Here is a 21,146-nt window from a genome sequence, read left to right as displayed (position 1 = left end):
CTTCACATTTTAACATTTTATTCCAAAAGCTTTTTAAACCTCACGGTGCTAAAATGTCCTTCGGATACGTGGAACATTCTTTGCTTTCATTTGACTTGCGCCGCATTAAAATCTGGTCTTTATATCAAGAGGATGTGAGGCTTTGAGAGGCTTTCAAAGCAGATGGGCAGGTCAATAAAATCATTCCAGCAGCATGAGATGTAAAACATTTGGCTCCCTGCTTCTAATTAACTACTCTGCTGAGATGATCACCATGTTACTCATTCAAAGTAAATAAATAAAAATGCACACGCATTGCTCTCAAGTTGATTTTACGTGTGAAGCACTTCAGACAAAAGAAGCCTGGATCAGCGGCCAGTGTTTAACGCGCGCACACTGGCTGCTTTCCGACAGAGGCAGATCTCTCCTGGAGTTTTCACCCTCACTGCCTCTTCTTCCATGGGTATTCAGAGGTGGTATTAAGCGTCTGCTTTGGGGCACACACCTGAGCCCTGTTATGCCACAGCTCCAAACAACGACCATCTGCTGCTGCTGTGTCGGTTGAGCACCTCACAGGACGTTCCCTGCGTTTACACATGGATTATCTATTCCGAGTCCCCCTGCTGCTTCTCCCCAGTCACATTCAGTGCTTGCCTTGGTGCTGCTGACCACATTGCATGTACAATAACCCAAATAGGAGGATCTCTACACATGGTCTGGTGCACTCAGATTTTTTTTTTTAGTCTAGTCAAGCTCCCTCAGTGCATTTGTGTAAAATTTTCCACCAGCAGCTCCACTGAGTGAAGGTATTTCTGTCCACAGGAAGGTTTTTAGAGGGTTTCAAAGACATTATTGATTCTAAAGTTTTCTTACCGGTGATGGAAGCTGCAATCTCCAGGCGTCATGTTTGACTCGTTTTAACACTGTGGTCAAAAAGGTTGCAGTTCCCCTTTTACAAAGGGTAAACCATAGAGAAGCTCACACTGCCGGATGCCCGGCCTCACTGACTGCAATTGGACGTCAAACAGTCAATGTGAGATGTTTTGTTGAGCAGCAAAAAAGAAGAAGACATTCAGCTCATTCAGCTCTCCATGCTACAGTTATAGATTAAGGTGAGACAGGGATATGGATTTATTCTTTAAAAGTGTATCTGAGGTAGTGAGTGTGTGATTACTTGCTGAATAAAGGAGTTAAAGGGATTGTTAAAGTTGTTAAAAGAATTTCTGTCCATCAACTAAAAACAAAGTCACTCATCTCTGGGCGGCTTTTTTATGATCTGGGGTACATTGACTTAACAATCTTCTCCTGCCCGGTGGCTGGGCCCTCTATCCTAATCCACAGGATGGGTAAAATGCAGGGAATGAGATTCCCGGCAGAAATCAATAAGAATATCTATATTTTGTTAAGCATTTAATGCAGCATTGTAAAACAGGAAATTCATCCCAGTGGCCATTAATGAGACACGGTGATAGTTGAATGTGTCCATCCTGATTAAATGACTGCACATAAATGGCAGATAAGCCATTTAGTTGGGGTAGCAATATTTCTAAAGGCTTTTTTTTCTCTGTGTATCGGTTATTTTGCAAAGCCCGATCATACGACTAACATGACCATCCATTTGAGCTCCTATCAGCCATATCAATCACCCCTGTCCAACCAACCTGACTGTCCACTTACCTTCATCAGCTGAATTATTTATGGACGTCCAGACCGCAGGACCACAGAGACACTCTAAGGAGACTCAAGGGCACGGAGTCCCCCACATCCTGCTTTTTTATTTCCAGCTTGTGTACGTTGACTTGCTGAGCATACAGAATCTTTGACACTTTCCTCACAGTGTAGTGAGTAATGCATTGGAGGCAGGAAATCTCACTCCATCAGCGAGATTTTGTGTTGTTCTGCTCCGGTGTTGTTTTGTATATTTATTCATTTCATTTTATCAGAACACCCACAGAACACAAAATGCAAAATGTGCAGAGCCTCGGCTGTAATAGCAGGGCTTTACATAAGTCTTGGTTCATGCCTGCCAGATAAAAGTCGAGAATTTAACATTCAGCTTTGTTTTCCTGCAGTGGTTCAATGTAAAACTTTCCAACTTTCTTTCTGTCTTCTATTACCGTCCACCTCTCCTGACCTTCTTTCCGGGCTTTTGTTGATATCCACTCACCTTTGCATTGCCATGCTGTAAATAATATACAGGTCTTTTAATATTTTAGCAATCAGTTTTTTCAGAGGATCTTCCTGGCTTAAACCCTGCTTTAAACTTGAGTTTTGTTTTGTTTTTGGGCCACATTAAGAAAAAACTGAAGGATTTAACTGGAGTATTTCCCACTCCTGAGTTACTGATACGCTGATTAAGAGTATTAAATTATCAAGTTTGACACATTACAAAAGATAATATTAATTTAGAACTACTCGATTTATTTGAAGTCCGCATCAATGATCTACATGTTGTACCTACAGTGCCCCCTACTGTTGTAAATGCGTCAGTTATACACGCTGAACCAAATTTAGAGCAAGTTCACAGCTGCTGCACTACAGACAGATGTGTCCCAGTGTTGTACTGGGGACTGGTCTCTCAACTTTTAACCCCACTAATCTACTCTGCAGCTGACCAGGACTCATAAATGTAATACAAAAAGTAAAATAATTGAACTTTGACACAAGTCACAGATGTGAATTAAATGCCGTGTGGGCTGTTTTTAGTATCCACATATCTGACTGCCATCCAAAGCACCTGCTGGATTAAGACCCTATCAACATGTTTTTGGATTAACTCGTGTTTTCATAGATGTTTGAATCTTAGTGCCCAAACTGGGTTTCTTTCTCCTCTCATTATAATGCAAAAACTTGGAATATATTCAGATCCAGCATATTGTCACGTATCAGACAGCAGTCGTAACCCAACAGCTATTTTAAACTGATTTTATACTATGAAATGGACTGCCGTGAAGACATCCTCCAAGGTTCTGACATTTTTTAAATATTTGATTAGAATACATTTATCTACCGAGTTCTTCCTTCACTCGTGCTCTCCAAGCACCTCTCCAGGTTTTATGAAATGCAACCTGGTGGTGTTCGTGTGTAATGTTGCTGACAGAAGCGCACGACTTGGCTCTCTCCCTGACGAAGAAATACAATTTTGCCAGCTTATCTATGATTAGCTCGTGAAAACTGCCATCTGTCAATCTAAATGAGATTCATGACATTCACACCTTACTCTTTTTAAACACTTTATTTTGCAAAGTTCCATAGTGACTATTTTCACTTCTTCTTCTCCACGTCCTGCTCAGCAGCCTCTTTGGCTCTCTTGGCACGAATGCCGAATAGACGAGCATTAGCGCGAGCCATACGCAGGCTGGCGAAAGCCTTGAAGTTCTTCTCATCCTCGGAGATAACCCTGGCCTTCTCCTTCTTGTGCACCTAAAGAAGAAAAACAAAATGAGGGTTAAGACACACACCGAATACTGCAAAATGAGGGTTTTCTCCAAATCCAAAAGCCTGAGTCTAATTTTGAGAATTTAACATTTTGTGAAAATCAGTTCAGCTTTCTAGCTGATTTTTTATTTTTGTGAACAGCAGTCATCAGAAAAAGGGTTCAAGTGTTTCATCAAAGAAATACAGAGATTCCGGAGATTTGTCATCATCTGACTGCTGTAATGCAAAATGTTCAGACGGTTAATGCATCTTTTATCAGTCATTACTTCTGTAATACTGGTCCAGGTAAAACTGGCCAATAACGTCAGTGAAAACAAATTATCATCAGCCGTCTTAATCCTCATCTATAAACAGATACACAGGGTAACCTTGCAGGAGCTGTCACTTACAGTTCTGATGGGCATGACTGGACCAGTGAGCTGAGTGGCCATCTTGAGTTCCTCCTCCTGAAATGACAAAACAGTTAAATATTTTTAAAGGGAACAGACAGCAAGACTTTTCACTAGGGCATCAAATAAATGCTTATTAAGACCGTCTGGTTTGATTTCAATCACCCCAATGGGAATTGTACTTATATATTCACATTTAAAGGTGGCAGAATGTGGGAGTGCAGCTCATCTCCAGCAGTCAGCCTGGAATTATTATACTGATGCACGGCTGATTCGGCATGTTTTAATAATGATCTAACAGAAACCTTGAATTTCATCAGTACGCTTCATTTTCCAAGCTTAACGGAATTTCATAATTAGCAGACGTGTCCCCAGGTTACCTAGGTAACCTTAAATCCCATGGAGTCTAAAGGAAGCAGCCGAAAAGGTATTCAAATATCAAATTATCCTTAACACATAAAAAACTGCTGTAGTCTCTATAATCTCTTCTGCGTCTTATTTTAAAGGCATGTGCAAGTCTTATTTTAGCCATTTTTTTAATACATTAAAATTATTTTTTAAGTAATTTTAAATAAGGAAATGATACATTCACACCAAAGAGGGCTTCCAAAACTGTGCTTTTTCAGTTTCTATATACAGCCAACTCCTACTGGTCACATGCTTTGGTTGAATGCTTCAACACTTGTTTTTTTTCCCTCAGGAAAATGAGCCAAACAAACAAAAAGTAAATTAATAACAAGGAGAAACACCAAAGTCTAATCTTTGTGTGCCATGTGAAAACTTACAGTGCTGTCTCCCTTCTTGGGGGCAGAAGCCTTCCTAGGGAACAGGATGAGCTTGGAGCGGTACTCCTTCAGGCGCTGCACATTGGCCTGAAGAGATTCTGTGGATCTGTTGCGGCGGCGAGGGTCCACTGAGATGCCAATGGTGCGGGCCGTCTTTTTGTGGATGCCAGCCGCCTGCGGGAACATTAGCACAGGAGGACTTGATCGTTTACAATTCTGATTTTGATCACGTGCCCTGTACATGATAAAACACTGATGTCAAGCTGTCAGCATAAAATCGCTTCCTTTTCAAATAACAAATCTCAGCATTCAGAAAATGCGTTCAACGTATTCATCAAGCAAATGCAGCAGGTCCAGAGATTTGTCATAATCTGAACTGCTGTGATGCAAAACAAAGTGGTTGTTACATTCCTGAACACGTCTGCCATCAATGGTTAACGCGCTTGCTGGAGACATTTTATAGTTCCATGGGATACAGGGTCACTTGCAAAAACAAGATCACTTACTAGCTAGGGCTGCCACAAACGATTATTTTGATAGTCGACTAGTCACCGATTATTTTTGCGATTAGTCGACTAATCAGATCATCATCCACTGGACATAAAACTACAGCTTATATAACTATCATTAGCTTACAGCTTTAAGCTTTTAAGGTGCTAACTAAAAATAAAGACAAGATGATAGTTTATTCAATTTTAATGAAATTTGCAGATTGTTTCGGTAAAGTTTAATAAACTCCTTGCTATCTAAAATAAAACAGGACACCGGGGTATATTCTCCAGCATCTCACACTTCTGATAATCAGCTGTCTGCTTGACGTTTATTCAGCTGTGTAAAAACTATAACTTTAATCTCAGACAAACTGATTTACTCAGGAACAAATAAAATACTAAAAAAAAAAAAAAAAAAGCCAAACAACAACATTTTTAATTTATCTAAGTGACTCATATATATTTAACCTGAGTCGCGAAAGACGGCGGTGGGTTTGAAAACGATTTGCGGGGAGTCCGGTGTTCTCACGGCGCTAGTGACCTAGCCCCCGGCTAGCTATCGAGCTAGTGGGTAACAGACGTCTCCGAAAACGTCGGAGCGCTTTTGAAAATATGTGGTGTCCTGATAAACTGAGCCGATATTTGAGGTTTACACAGCTACATTCTCGCCTGAAAATATGTTAAACGTTTATTTTGTGACCCAGAAAGAATAATAAGAGTAATATTAAAACTAACTAGCTACCGCCATTGTTGGAAACTAAGCTGGGCCGCGCTATGAATTCTGGGACACAGCTACTTCTTCTTCTTCGGGGTTTAACGGCAGCTGGAATCCTTGTACATGCAGTGCTGCCATCTTCTGTTTCAGTCCGTTATTACACTCTTAAATCCTGCTATTATTCCTGCGTCTTTTGCGATCTTACAAAGCTTCAAACGACACGTCGACTATTAAATCAGTCGTCGATGATTTTGATAGTCGACGTAATCGTGACTAGTCGACAAATCGTGGCAGCCCTATTACTAGCGATGGCCAATGATGAGAGCACAGCTGGCTATGACTTAAAAGTTCATGGATATTCATTACTTAGCTGATCAGACTCTTAGTTTAGCTCTCTTCATGATTAATTTTATGGCAGATAAATGATTTGATTTATACGGTTACACATGCATGAAAACACTAAAACTTGAGAAAACAAAAGTAGCCCTCGCGCTCGCAGCAGTTTCTGATTAAAGCTTATTTACTTTCTTCATACAGGGAGAACCTGATATTTTTGCCAAGGTAAAGGTTGACAAGATCATTAAGGTCTTCTACAGCCACAGTTCTTTGACTTGATAGTTTGTTCAAGTTTCCATCCACAATAACTCTAAATATCACTTCTGAAGTTTTTAGCCTCTAGCGCTTCATTTTGATATAGAAATAAACTTCCACCAGACAAAACAGTTGCCAAACATCAGTTTGCCTGCAGCACTTGTGTGCAAGTGTGCATTTTAATTAATGCCGCACTGAATGTTTCATGTAACTTTAACAGTTTTAGGTCTAAAGAAATTAAAGATATGCTTTACCTTCTAATGAAACATTTACAGAGAACTATAATCGTACCTTCAGTTCCTCGAGGGTGAAGCCACGTCCGGAACGAACCTTGGTATGGTACCTGATAGTGGGACACCTAACCTGTGGCCTCAGTGGTCCAGCGACAGGGCGAGGAGCAATGCGGCGAGCTTTAGCCTGACGAGCCTTTCGCCTGAGGAAAAAGTCGGAAGTTTAGATCAACCAAAAGACCTTCTTAGACATCTGTAAGGACTCACAGTGAACAACTTCCTCGAAGGAGGATGTACTTGAGGGACAAATGTGTTTGCCTCTGAAAAGTAACTGACCCAAACAAAGACTGCCAAATAGGAAAGTAAAAAAGACACTCATAACATTCACTTCTAGGGCTGACACCACATGTAAAACACCAGGACACAATACATAGCATAACGCGCCACATAAACCATTAACTGCTAGAAAAGACTCCAGTCAGTTGTAGGGTCTACTAAGATTCACAGTAGAAAGTTACATCAGCTCTAAGACTACAGCGTCATGCTCCAACCTCAGTCTTATACCTAATCAGTGAAATATCAATATCAATTAAAAGAAGAAAAAAGCAAAACAAAAAACATTAAGTTTGCTGTATCTGCTTAGTTCAGTATAACTTTGCAGGTAAACAGATATGCCAAAATCGTAAAGACTGTCCTGCTTGACCAACAGCTTGATCAGCTGAAGTGGTGGCTCAAATCAAACAAGGTACAGTTACTTCAACCACTTTCTCAGTTTGTTTTATTTAATAGTTTAATAATGTCTCATGGGACTGAGGGACAGTTACACGCACGTTCACATAATACACGGTAACTACAGAGTATAAGAAACGTCTGTCAATGTAAATATTATATTGATGTACACATGGGATGAATCCTGGTTCCACAGGATGGTCTAGTTATCCTTTACGGGCCAAAAATTCCCACCATTTGAACCGAATTCGATGCTAACCATTTACGGGCACGCTAGCTCAAGTTAGCATACGTCCATGTCCTCACCTGCGGATCTTCCTGGCTGGCTGGTTGAACCAGGTGCGCACTCTTTTCTGCCAGTCTTTGTGAAAGTGAGGGTTCAGGATCATTCCATTCCGGCTGGGGGCCATGGTTGCCTGCTTCCCTGCAACACAGCGTGGCACATACACATGAGCGGATCGTCATGCCGGCGCACCTCCGCTTCATACAGTGCTAAGATGCTAAGCTAAAGCATTAACGAGGGGTCCGGCTACTTTCATGCCCCGATAATGTCCTTACAAACTACTACATGTAATAATCCATTTGTCATCGCCATTTCGGCATTCACGTAGGTTCATCTTTATTTAGTAGGACAGTGTTTAAACATAGCTACTGACAGCCATCGCTTCACCGGTCATCTCCATAAAAACATTAGCTACTTAGCAATTTAACACAAAAAATCATGATAATAATCACCTTATTTAAAAGATGACAAAAAGCACTTTTTCAGACTATAAGCTAAACTCACAAATACAAACAGAAAATCGAGGATTGAAACGGATTTTTGAAAATCTTTGGAGGATAACTTCACATACCTACAAGGGAGGAAAATGGCCGAAAGGAAAAAGGAAGTTGTAAGGCGGTGGATTGTGGGATATGTAACAACCAGCCAATCAAAGAGTGTGTAAAGGAGCATTCACCCCCTTAAAAACGGAAACGGAAACGTCAGTCATAAGCGGTACTTCAAGTAATCTAGTGTAGAATAATAATTTATATCGTCTTTAGATGAGCAATACTAGGCCACGGTGAACATTAAGTTTCATTTCTATACAGATAGTGAAAAATGACACTTAACAAACCGTGCAAGGATAGAAATGGGTCGTTTGAGGCTTTAGTAGCTTGAGAATCGCACTTTTCATCTTTGAAAATGAAATAATTTAACGGGTGCCTTTTGTATTCACTTGGGTTATCTTTGTCTAATATTACATTTGTTTGATTTAATGATCTGAAACTTGAGTGAAATATGCACAAAAAAACTGTTTTTTGTTTGCAGTATCTTACATACGGATCAGCAATGTCTTTGTTCTATCGATTATATTTGTAATTATAACATAAAATATCACTAATGGCAGGAACCGAGTTGTGAAAAATGTTAGGATTGAACAATTTTCCAAAACATATGAACATAACAAAGTATAGAAATTCAGTAAAAAAAAAAAGTATATTTTTAAAAATCAAAGCGTACTGTATTGTGCCCACGAAACTTTCAGGGCTATACCTTAGTTCATGTCCAACCACATGTACACAGATTTAATCTTTAAACTAGTACAACTGTGTTTTAATAACAGGCTAATGAGGAGAATATACCATAATTATGAGTTATGGAACTGATGGCTGGACATTCTACTTCAGGTTTTTCTGACAGAAAATAACTGAAATCTTAATTTAAAAAAGAAAGCAAGAAGAGATTAGGAAGGGGTAAAGTGCTTTTTCACATCAGTGTATTTTCTAATACAGTTAGTATTTTTATTTTTTGGTTGAAATATCTTCAGTCGGATGCTTTTATGGTATATTCTACCTCATTAAAGCGATCAGCCTGCTATTAAAGGCTGTTAAAGAGCCTGTTTTCCTTGTAATCTTGCTATTTTCAGAACAGACCTTGTACTTCACTTTATCTAAAGCCTCATTGTAATATGTAGCATAATAAGGCATTAACATGCTAAAACCTGGGCCTGTTCAAAAAAAGGCAACTGCATCAGCACCTCATGGTGCATATGGCATATCCAACAAAGAGGTACAAGTTCAGGAACTCAGCAGTTCTGTCGGTAAATCAATTTTCAGACAGAACTGCTGAACTGCAGCAGATGCATCCAGTTAACATTTTTTAAATTAAAAAATAAATTATTAGGTATAAGCGTATGACAGTCATAATGAGCAGCATATAAGCTCCCACGAGTTTGTATAACATTATACAGTCACTCAGTGAGAAGCTTAAACCACTTGTAGTAATTTCAAGATAAAAAAAAAAAGTGTAATATGTGATTGTGTTCATTTTTTACTATAAAGCTCTTAAATTGCATATATGTTTACTGTGAGTCTTATTAATTCTAAAATCAATGTAGTAATTCAGTGTGTGGTTTATTTAGTTCTGATTGAATTTTGCAACTGTCTATTTGTCTCTTTTACAGAAGCTATCCTATCACCATGTCAGAGAACAGCACACCCTGTATTTGGGTGTATACATATGCTCAAGTCAGTGAATGAATTTAAGTCATTGAAAGAAAGTATCATCTTATTGGAGAATGCCACCATACATAAGCTTCCCCATGAAGCTGTTGCTTGAGCATCGACAGAAATGCACTTTGGTGTGGATGTTATAATTATGAAAAGTTCCAGTCAGTTAATAAATATAATAATAAATATACAGCTGTAATATGTTCTGAGAACACCCTTGGGTTGAAATTTTGAGTTTCCTTTTATTTGAATGAGTGTCCTATAAAAGGTTAAGGTGATTTATTTACATGGGGGGAAAAAGTCACCATTTTTTTAATTTGCTTTTTCCTTTTTTGCAGTGTAAATATATGAAAATTACGGTGGCCCCTAGAAACAAAGCACGTACAAACTCCAAAACACTTGCAAACTCCAAAACACATGCGAATTCCAAAACACATGCAAACTAAAAAACACTTGCAAACTAAAAAGCACATGCAAACTCCAAAACACGTACAAACTCCAAAACACTTGCAAAATCCAAAACACTTGCAAACTCAAAAACACATGCAAACTCCAAAACACGTACAAACTCCAAAACACTTGCAAACTCAAAAACACAACGGAAGTGCTCCAGGACGCTAGGGGCAGTGTTGAGCTCTATTTGCAAAATAAACTGCAAGTTTGTCTGTATGGGACGGTCTAGTCTCTGTCGCGCTTCCCAGGTTGCCTAGCAACCATGATACTAACCGCTGGAAACGTGTCATACAACTTGGTTTGACAGAAATGAAGGAGAATATATTTTGTTCATTTGTTTGTTTGTTTCTACAAGAGCTTTGTGTGATTTGATAAGTATCTGAGGCTGAGACCACAGGACTGTAAAACATGATTTTTGGGCTTCATTTCTGTACTGAACAGTTATTTAAGATTAGTTAGTAAATAAGAATTAGCTAATGTTGTTCATGAGACTAAAGTCATATCACTTTGGTAATGTAAATATAATATGGCCAATATTATAGTTATTATATTAATCATTATTAGCTATTACAGCAGTGAACATGAACTCTGTGTCAAATACTGAGCTTCAGTACAGATTCAAGTTGCAGTTATGTCTTATCACCTTAAATCTTCACTCAAAGACAAGTATCTTTGACAGTGCATATATAGGTGTATCATATATAAGAGACAAATGTTGTTCCTTCATGTTGGCATTACTAAATTTGGCTCATTGCTTACATATATTTATAAAAAGAAAACGTACAAGCTGTGACAACTGTTTCTGATAGAATGAAGAGTAGACTGATATATGAAATATTCCTTTATTGGGTGAGAAAATCAGACCATGTCATAACTGCTTTCAGTCATACAGAATAGATATCAGAGCCTTAAACAGGCTGGCTTCTGCTAAATGGGTCAAACTGGGCAGAAAGTCTACAAACACATAGCATCCTTATAGAATATGATGTAACACTATAGATCAACTTACCTCAGAATATATAAAGCATATAAACAATTACAGCAATATGATGCAACAAACACAGCAGTGCTACTAATCCAAAATACTCAAAGCTTCATAGAAGTGGAACAAACATTTATTTTTAGCTCCATTCTGCTGCTGATACATACTTTAGGTTTCTGAATATTACACTTGTTGCTGCCTTTCATAGTGTGTAACTTGAAGGCCCTGAGTACTTTCTCCCACACTGAAAGCACTGGGAGGATAAAATTATTTGAACATTACCTAATAAGACTGATTCAGGACAGACAGTTATGTTAAACTTTTCTAGCAGTCCTTCACAAACAGGGAACAGTCTGTCTATTCTCTCCATCTGTCAGCTGCTGCTGGCTCTTCCTCCTCCTCTTCCTCACACACTGTTGAGTTCGGTGGATCATCAGGGATGCAAAGCCTCACAGATGATGTGCAGCAGTGGGTCCCTCAGTCTGTCCTCACTCTGGACACTTGCAGTTGTCACACATGGAAACCAAATGTGTGATAAGCTGCAGGATTCAAACACAAGTGTAACTTATAAACACATGTTCATACTTTTATTCCACAATCAGAGAGAAAGAAACAGAGAGCGAGTGCAGGACAGACAGACAGGTTAAAGTCTCAGGTGTATACACTGCTACACAACAGCACAAAAGAAGGAGGATTTAGCTTGTGTTATTACAAAACAAGAAGAGTTCCCAGATGGTACAGTGGACACATGTGTGACTGCTGTGATTAAAGCATCTTTCTTTCAGCTTAACGAGTGAACCGTCAGCTCGTTCAAACACACGTTAAAGTCCGTTTGGCTCGACACCACCGAACAGAGGCAGCAATATAACATAGCTAACGTTAACAGTGCAGTGAATCCTGCTTGTGCCGTGATATTCAGGACTGCGAACCGAGCAGCATCACTGACTTTCAGCTTGTTGTGTTTGTGGATATATGACTGACTTTAATTATCCACAAAATCATCACAATCTCTGTAAGATTAAGGTCGACTATATATATATTTATTAAAGTAAAGGCTTTAAAACCAAGTTAATTCTGAAAGTACAAACATCGCTAATGTCAACTTTCCCGACATGTGGCCAACAATAATGGTTTAATGTTCTTCATTAAAAAAATATTTGCGCATTAATAAGTGACATAATATTCAGTACTTACTTCTGAAAGTTTACTCTTCCTCCGCTCCGCTTCCACTGTTTTTTTTTTTTCGGCAAAATTATCCACACCACCACCGCACTATGAAGTCTGGGATATGTTGGGCCATGAAGGCTACACCGACCCATCCTTAAAATTCAGGGAAATTAAGGACGCATTTCAGGGCCGCATTTCGAGCAGCCTTTGAATTCGGAAAGCCTTCTCTTGTCGCTGTGAGGTAATCGGCCTTAAAATGCGGCCTTTAAGGCTGCAAACCCCAAATCCGGTCATTGGTACTTCCTGGCTTGTGTAGTTACTAGGTAACAAAAGCTCAACACTGCCCCTAGCGTCCTGGAGCACTTCCGTTGTGTTTTTGAGTTTGCAAGTGTTTTTGAGTTTGCAAGTGTTTTGGAGTTTGCAAGCGTTTTGGAGTTTGCAAGCGTTTTGGAGTTTGTACGTGTTTTGGAGTTTGCAAGTGTTTTTTAGTTTGCAAGTGTTTTGGATTTTGCAAGCGTTTTGGAGTTTGTACGTGTTTTGGAGTTTGCATGTGCTTTTTAGTTTGCATGTGTTTTGGAGTTTGCAAGTGTTTTGAAGTTTGTACGTGCTTTGTCTCTAGGGGCCACCGTAGAAAATAATATAGATTAGGCACAGGTTTCTGTAAGAGGAAACAAAGATGTTCAGGGACTACCCCACCTGCAGTCCTACAAAGGTGTTGGAGTCATTTGAAAACCAGCAGAATGACACTAATGTCCATGAAGCTAATTAAATAAAGAAAATAACCCAACAACATTACCATCTTCTGCTTTGAATTCCTCTCATTACTCAATCACAACTGTTTTTCCCAGGTTTTAAAAGCCAACTGAGGGTCAAACCGGCCTTTTCAATCCAATGGAGGAATATGAAAAATGGTTGTTACAGTCAGCAGCAGACACTGGTGGTGAACACACTGCAAGAATAAACTGAAAACAACCTATTTAGACCAATCACAGTCTTCTCATTATCAACCTGAATGTGCATGTTTTTGTTCAGTCATTGATTTTAAAACCACTGCGGCATTAATCATTGATTAACTAGCTTCGACTAACTCAGGCTATCATCACCTGAAGGCAAAGGTCAAAGTGTTTTAAACTATAATAGACACACACAAAAAGCTGCAGTCTGTCCTGGCAGCTCATATGAAGCAATTTGGTTTGAATGTGTCTGTCTGAAGAGCTTCAAAAAATATTACAGCTAAAGGTGTGCTGTCACTTTTGCCCCGCAAATAGGTCCCTACATGTTCACAATACACACCTCTGTGATTACTTGCCTTGCCAAGAATGCGAGAAATGATTCATTTCCCAAGTTTGAATACAACAACCCAAACAAAATGCCCACATTTTATTAAATGGATTTGAAACAGCACGTTCAAGTTGTTTAACACATCTGTATATTGGTAATGGAGCAAAGCACCACAAACAAGACCCAATAATACGGACAGATCTTGAGATTAAGAGCCCTTTAGATGTGCTAGTTGCTTAACAAAAAGGAACTTTCTAAGTGGAAGCTGTTACTGAGCATTTGTAGTCGAGTATTTTAGTTTGAGGACACAATTCCGGTACTAGAATAAATACCACAGATGAATAAGTGTGACACACTACATGTTAGTAACCTTGCAGGGACTAATCTTTGACTGTGATTAAATTACAAAGCAAAATGAGTTTATAATTTTATTCAAGTGATGTGACAAATTTATCATATGCAGCTTGATCCATGAGGCCATCAAGTTCTTCGGGCTTTTCGATGGTCATCTTGATTATCCATCCTGAAAGACAAGAGTTTGTTTATTTCAAAATCAAGAGCTGTACTTGCTGAAAAGAACGAGCTGTAATTTTACTTCTTTGTAATACTGGTTTGGCAGGTTGTCCTCTATCCTGCAATTCTGAGAAATCACAAGGACAAGTGTACTGGCAAAGTACGACATTGGGTGGTGAATGCTCACCCTTTGCATAGCAATCTTTGTTCACAAGTCCAGGATTTTCTGCCAGCTCTGTGTTGATTTCAGTCACCTCTCCTGTTAATGGTGAGTACAGCTCGCTGGCAGCCTTTACACTTTCCAGTGCACCAAACTCATCTGCAACACACATATACACACAGAGGAAAAACACTTCTTATTTCAAGACTAGAATCAATCACTTGATAAATATGTCAAAAATTCACAGCTCTTACCCATTTGTTCAAGTCTTTGGCCGACTTCAGGGAGTCCACAGTATACCACATCACCTAATGCTTCCTAAAATGACAAAACAAACTATATGACAAAGTATTATAGATAACCACATGGAGGTTGTCCAAGAATCTTTTTTTATTTAAGATTTAGAGAACTTCATACAGTACTTCAATATCTAACAGCACTGTAGGAATACAACGCTTATTTAGGGGGGGTCTAATACTATAATCAGTTTATTGTTTTAATAAGCAGTCAGCAACAGCAGGATGGCTCAAAGTAAAGAGTCCCTGTGTTCAATGATCACAGTACTGAAAACTGTCAGTCTGGTTTTTACTGTTCTGGATCATTTTATTGTCCCAATAGCCAGTTTACATAGCCAAGAATCAGAGCCTGGGCCTCCACCCCTGCCCACCCTGTGCCTGACCCCTACGGCACCTCCTGGGGGTGGTGGATCCACAGAAGGAAAGGGACTCAGAGTGGACTTGCTGCTCCTCCACATTGAAAGGAGCCAGTTGAGGTGATTCTGGGATCTGATTAGAATGCCTCCTGGTTGAGGTATTCCAGGCATGTCCCACCGAGAGAAGGCCCCACAGCAGGCCCAGTGTGGTGAGATTACATCTCTCACCTGGCCTGGGAACGCCTCTGTGGCTGGTGGCTGGGGAGTGGGAGGTCTGGGCATCTCTGCTTAGGCTGCTGCCACCTTAACCTAGCCCCAGATAAGCAGAAGAGGACGGATGGATCATTTTATTTTAAATTGTTCTAATGCATGCTTCATCCAGGTAAGGAAATCTCACAAATTCTTCTCTTTTCAGTGAAGGATAAACACAAAACACAACGTCCAGATGAACGGAATCAATTTCTGGGAATTACTTTTAGACAGTTCATGAAATTTGTTGCCAAAACAGTAAGATTTCACCAGATAGGTTTAAAATGCTGGCAGTCTGTAGAGGGTACTGCAACAGAACAATATACTGTAAATTTGGCTTTAGCTTTGTCACACTTTTATTAACTGCTGCCTGCCACAGTTAGCTTTAACAATGCTTTCACAGCATAAATGTGAAACTCAACCTTGTCGATGTTATACTAAATTACCTCCAGCTTATTAATACAAAATAACCCTGAAAGAATTCAAAAAACATTTTCAGGGTTGTTTCTTAGTTTAAAGACATGGATGTTTCATGGATTCATTAGTCTTTTGTAAGCCTCATCCTAAGGCTATATTGAAATAGTGAAAAAGCAAGGATGGGTAAAATGAAAAGATTTTGAATTTGATGACATTTCAGAAAGACGGCATTCTGCTGCAGTACCTCCTACTTTGAACCTCCCAATCAGCCGGGCCTTTGTGTGTGTTCTACCTGTGCCTGGCTTTCCTCCACGTGCTTCTGTTTCCTTACACAGATCACAGAAGCTTGTTAGGTTAACTAGTGACCACAGGTGTGGAAGTGAGTTTGCATTAGCCCTGTGATTGGCTGGTAATCTGCTCAGGACCCTGCCTCGCATCCTATGACTCCTGAAATAAGGCTCCAACTCCTGGACGGCGTCAGGTTCAGTGGCCTCAGGATTTCATCTCTGCTTTTTGCAGATGATGTGGTTCTGTTAAGAGTCATCGAGCGAGAACTTTCAGCTTTCACTGGGGTTGGTCTGCAAATTAGTGTGATGTGGCTGGAATGAGAATCAGGACCTCCAAGTCTAGGCCCATGGTTCAAAGCCCTCCAATGTGGCTGATTTAAAACAATTCTGAAAAGAATAGTTGTCCAAAATTCCTTCACAGTGATGTGAAAGCCTCGTGTCAGTTATTGCAAACTGATTGCAGGTGTTGCTTCCAAGGGTGGAAAAACCAGCTATAAGACTTATGGGACAATTACTTTTATTTCCACAGGTAGGTTTGGGTTGTATTTTGTCCCTTAATAAATCAAACTGCATTTAATATTTACGCAGATTGTTAGATAGTCTCAGACGTGTTGCAACTATGCAACAATAAAGAGAGGTGAAGGGGTCAGATACTTTTTCACAGCACTGTATGTCAGGTGTAAAAGGGGTAGCAGTAATAACGATTCTTTAAAAAGCTAGATTCATGTTTAAAGATATTCCAGTATACATTCAAGTCCTTGAATGTCTCCAAGTGTCTGCCCAGTCCTGCACAATGCTAGTGATCAATTGTGTCAAACATTGGCCATAAAAGCACTAAATTAGCCTGTTAAAGCACATCAGTTGAGGGCAAAGACCAGCTCTAAAGTGCACACTGCAGATTTTTCTACAGACTATTTTATTGCTATTTTTAGATAGTAATAGTTAAACCTCTGAACCACGTGAGCCATAAATTAGTAGAAAGACAAACCTACCTGGGCATAATTGCTGATACCAACAATGCCAACACCACCCTCCACTTGCACCCACTCGTGCTTATCTGTGAACTTTAATGCTACAGAGAGAAAAACAAAAGGAGAATTAGTCTGGAACAGATCAAATGATTATGTTTAAAGATGAAATTATAACAGTATGAACCAGTGGAACAGTGATGACGCTTTTGATTCGCATACGTCAATTTCTTGACAAGCTGTTACATCAATGGGAAGCCCACCAGTTGTGTGCTGTCTACAAGAGCTAACTTTGAGGCATTTGTGCGGACGTCACATCCCCGTTTTTTGGCTTGGTAAATCTTCAATTTTCACCATCACTGCTTTAACACTAACCACAGCTGACAGAGCTGCAGTTTTGAAAAGAAACACTGAACCATTTTGATTCAATGCTCCTCATGTCGCGTTTACCCTGCAGGAGAGAACTGTAATGGCTCAACAGCTTCCAGTGTTGGCACCTGACCAACACTGAAGAATACAAGTTCAAACCAGAGTGAACTATGCAAGATGATTGCTAAGGAGTACAGTAACTGCCAAGGCAAACGGCTCAAGAAACGCTTTCTGGTAACTCATTTGCTTCAGGAATATTTTTTTAAGTATGGATATCTGATAGGGTGGTGTCTGTGATTTAGAATTAATGAAAGCTACATGATAGTCATCCCTCCCCTGCCATTTGTAGCTCATGCCCAGTACCAGCACTGACTTTTGTTTAACAAGCTGCTTCTGGCTGCACGAGACTCGGGTAATTGGTCACCATCACAATTTAGAGCTCGTGCTCCTCTCACAGAGAATATATATATACGGCCGTCTGAACCCTTTAGCCAGCATAACATGTGGTGGCTAATTATCTGCACGTAAGCTTCGGTCTGTGAAGCTTCTTTAAAGTTAAAACAACGTTTTAGTTGTCTTTCCTCGCGCTTTTCTCTGCCGCCCTGTGGGAAAGTGACACAAACTGTGTGACCCCTTTTATTCCCACCCATTACAGTCAGGCAGGAATGTGTGAGCAACCCGCATGTAGTACCATTACAGCTCATTTGGCAAGTCTGGGTTATTATTATTATTATTTTTTAAATGTATTATATTTACCTGCAGACAGGACCGAGGACGTGCTCAGCGTCCGCGGGGAGCCGCTTCTCCACTGCAGCCGAGTCGCTGAAACCTGCGAGAGCTGAGGCAGTCTGGGCGAAAAGTTTGCAGACAGGCACCGCAGAGCTGCTCTCATCGCCATCTTCACTCAGTGTGAAGCCACAGTTTGATCGAAAGTGAATCACTTGACCGCGAGAGCGCGCACCATCCCACTACACGGTGTGGGAGGTGAGAGACCCGGGGCCAAAAAGCTCTCAAAAGTGAGTGAATGCACACTTAAAAAAAGAAATGCTAATTATTCAAAGTTAATGGGGTCAGAAGAAAATGCTTACATGTTCTACTTAGGTACAGTAGATAAGGCGGCACATGGCTGTTACGTTTGCTCTGTCTTTCTATTGAAAAAAATGTATAAAACGATAATATTAAAACAATAATCGCGATAACAGTAATATCAATAACTGCAATTTTCTAGTTTGAAATAAAACTGACATATTCAAGTGCCTGCGTAAAATTTACCTGTCGGATAGCAGCCTATTTAACAGGGGCGTTTCCAGGATTTATTTTATATGAGGTGGTGGTGACCCCAAGACTTTAATTTCTGAGAATTTCTTTTGCAATGGCAAAAAGAAGGAAAAAAAAAGAGGAGAATGTCCATGAAACAAGTCCGTGAAAAAAACACGTTTTCTTTTTATATTTACTAAAATTTTATTTATAAATTACTTTAAACACCTGTTATTGAAATTAACTAACTACAACAATGAGTGCTATCTGGGAATTGTGATCACATGCTAGAAAATATCAGGCTCCTTATGTCTTACAAATTTATTACATAAAAAAGTTGTGCTTCACAACAGTGTAAATATATTTTGATTGTAAAGCCGAAGTATGATTATAACATTTTTGCTTGAGTATAAAGCATTTCTTCATTTATTTTAAATATTTCTTGCCACTTTGTAAAACAAGTAATCCAGTAATACACTTTTAACAGATTCATGCGTTATTGGATCATTGCAGCTGCTGACGGTTTGAATTACTCGTGTATTGCTGGGTAGATTGATCTGTGCAATTGCAGTTTGTCTGCAAAGTAATAAGTAACTTATTCTGTAAAATAAATAGTATGGTGCGCAAAGTACTCTATTTACATACAAAGTATGTTAGAGAAGAAGCAAATGTACTTATACTAAATAAAGTGCAGGTACATTTAACCTGTACTTTAGCAAAGTACTTAAATAAATGTAATAAGTTATACTATACTGTTCCTATTAATGCGCTCATCCAATGGGCAAAAATCTATGTTTCTAATCAAACAAAAGTACCTTTTGCCTGATGAAAAAAAACTAATTTTCCATATAAAGGTTGATACTCGTCAGCTGTGCAAATCTCAGTGAAACAGTCCACTTATGTGGATTCTGTTTCCTGTGAGTGCAGCATGAATTTATGATGAGCTGTTTACATTTAAACTATACACAGGTTTGCTCCTGCAACTGCTTTGTACATTTTATGGAGAAAGGTTTTGTTTTTTTGTTGTTTTGTTTTTTTAACATGACTACAGAGAATAATAAAATGATTTTGTAGTTTCTTTGGTAGTATATAAAGCAGTGGTATAAACAGAATTACTCAATAAAAAAATGAAAAACTGCTGCTGGGACTGTGCAGCTGTGAAGGCTGTGGTGTCTCAGTGTCTGATGTATGAACATAACTCTGGCATCACTGCACTGGCTTGTAGGGAAAAGATTAGTGATCTGGTTGTCAAGCTGATGCTGAGGCTCAACCTACACCGGAGCTCAACTGGTCCAGAAACAACTGCTGATTCTCTATTTGCATGTGAGCACTTTGACTTTAAAAGCATAAATAAAATAAATAACACTTCTGGATCAGAAGTGTTGTTGGGGACATCAAGGCGTACCTTAAATGTATGAGCAGGCCTAGTTTGTTTAAGCAGGACATTATGGGAGTGGAAAAAATGCTTTCTTCTTCAATACTGACAGCTCCCAACTGCAGAAACCTCTGGCTCTTGACCACAGTCTGGGTGACAGAGATTAAAAGTCATTGGTTCTTGACTCAGAGCTGTTTGTGAGAAAAACAGAGCAGGGCCTTGTTTTTGCCCTTGAAGGTAAACTTAATCTTAAACTTTCAAAAGGCACAAGCTAGAAGAGTTTTTACCCTCTCCAGCCAATGCTTGGTGACACTTAAAATGAAATTGATCATACACAGAGCTCCGGTGATTGAATCTACCATGAAAAGGGACTTTTTTTAAAGCCAAGAGCAACAACACAAAATACTCTGAAAACAAGATAGTAGGGTATATACACTTGATGCTCCAAAAGGGAGACAAAGTGATTGAGAAACAATATCCAACCTTCCTCCAAAACCGTTTATTTTAAATTTCCTAACTTTTCTTGCATGTAAACAAATATTTAAAATGTTCTTTTAAAGAGTCTTGATGCATTCTCAATCATCCAGGTAAGTAAATCTCCAAAAGTTGATTCTGTTCATCTGGACGTAGCGTTTTCAGTGGGTGAAACGTTTCCTCACTCATCCAAGTGACTTCTTCAGTCTCAGCTGACTGCAGGTCAACATAAACGTACATTTGCATAATGACTGAAACTAGCTCACTGAAGGAACAGTGGGCTGGGAGGTCACCTTCATCATAATTATGCAAATTCTCATAACCATTGATCAACAACCACTGATCAAGGCCCACTGATCAAAGACCACTCAGTTGAGATGCATTTTTTCTAAACACCGGGTCTCTGTGGCTTTTAAACCCCAAAACACGCTGCGTCAAAAATTGGTCCACCCCAAGGATCAGGTGTCCCGACACAAACAGAGTAACATAGTGTACGCTGTTAAGTGCCAAGATTTATACATCAGAGAAACCAAACAACCTCTGGCGAAGCAGATGGCACAACACAGAAGAGCCACCTCGTCAGGCCGGGACTCTGCAGTCTATTTACACCTACTGGCCAGTGGACACTCTTTCAATGATGAGGATGTACAAATCCTGGAGGAACGCTGGTTTGAGTGCGGAGTCAAGGAGGCCATTTACGTG

General features: G+C 39.5%; 2 protein-coding genes and 1 non-coding gene across 3 annotated transcripts; all 3 read right to left on the bottom strand.

The window, feature by feature from the left end:
* Positions 1–3,198: 3,198 nt before the first annotated feature.
* Positions 3,199–8,282, bottom strand: rpl13 (ribosomal protein L13). The gene is made up of 6 exons (XM_026168276.1): positions 8,202–8,282; positions 7,654–7,771; positions 6,680–6,821; positions 4,592–4,765; positions 3,807–3,863; positions 3,199–3,402 (listed from the first exon to the last, which is right to left on the bottom strand). Exons 2-6 carry the CDS (start codon positions 7,755–7,757, stop codon positions 3,244–3,246), a joined length of 636 nt encoding a protein of 211 aa, XP_026024061.1. The 5' UTR covers positions 7,758–7,771; positions 8,202–8,282; the 3' UTR covers positions 3,199–3,243.
* Positions 3,551–3,625, bottom strand: LOC113028119 (small nucleolar RNA MBII-202). Its single transcript, XR_003273197.1, has one exon. It is a non-coding gene; the product is annotated as a small nucleolar RNA MBII-202 (small nucleolar RNA).
* A 5,855-nt stretch (positions 8,283–14,137) lies between the features above and the next one.
* On the bottom strand, positions 14,138–18,310 carry gcshb (glycine cleavage system protein H (aminomethyl carrier), b). Its single transcript, XM_026168264.1, has 5 exons — positions 18,095–18,310; positions 16,994–17,073; positions 14,651–14,714; positions 14,424–14,555; positions 14,138–14,246 (listed from the first exon to the last, which is right to left on the bottom strand). The coding sequence occupies exons 1-5, from the start codon at positions 18,234–18,236 to the stop codon at positions 14,152–14,154; spliced, it is 513 nt and encodes a 170-aa protein (XP_026024049.1). The 5' UTR covers positions 18,237–18,310; the 3' UTR covers positions 14,138–14,151.
* Between the last annotated feature and the right edge of the window lie 2,836 nt (positions 18,311–21,146).

The sequence above is a fragment of the Astatotilapia calliptera genome, chromosome 1, assembly GCF_900246225.1.
Source record: "Astatotilapia calliptera chromosome 1, fAstCal1.2, whole genome shotgun sequence".
NCBI lineage: Eukaryota > Metazoa > Chordata > Actinopteri > Cichliformes > Cichlidae > Astatotilapia > Astatotilapia calliptera.
This window is presented reverse-complemented; position numbering and strand designations above follow the sequence as displayed.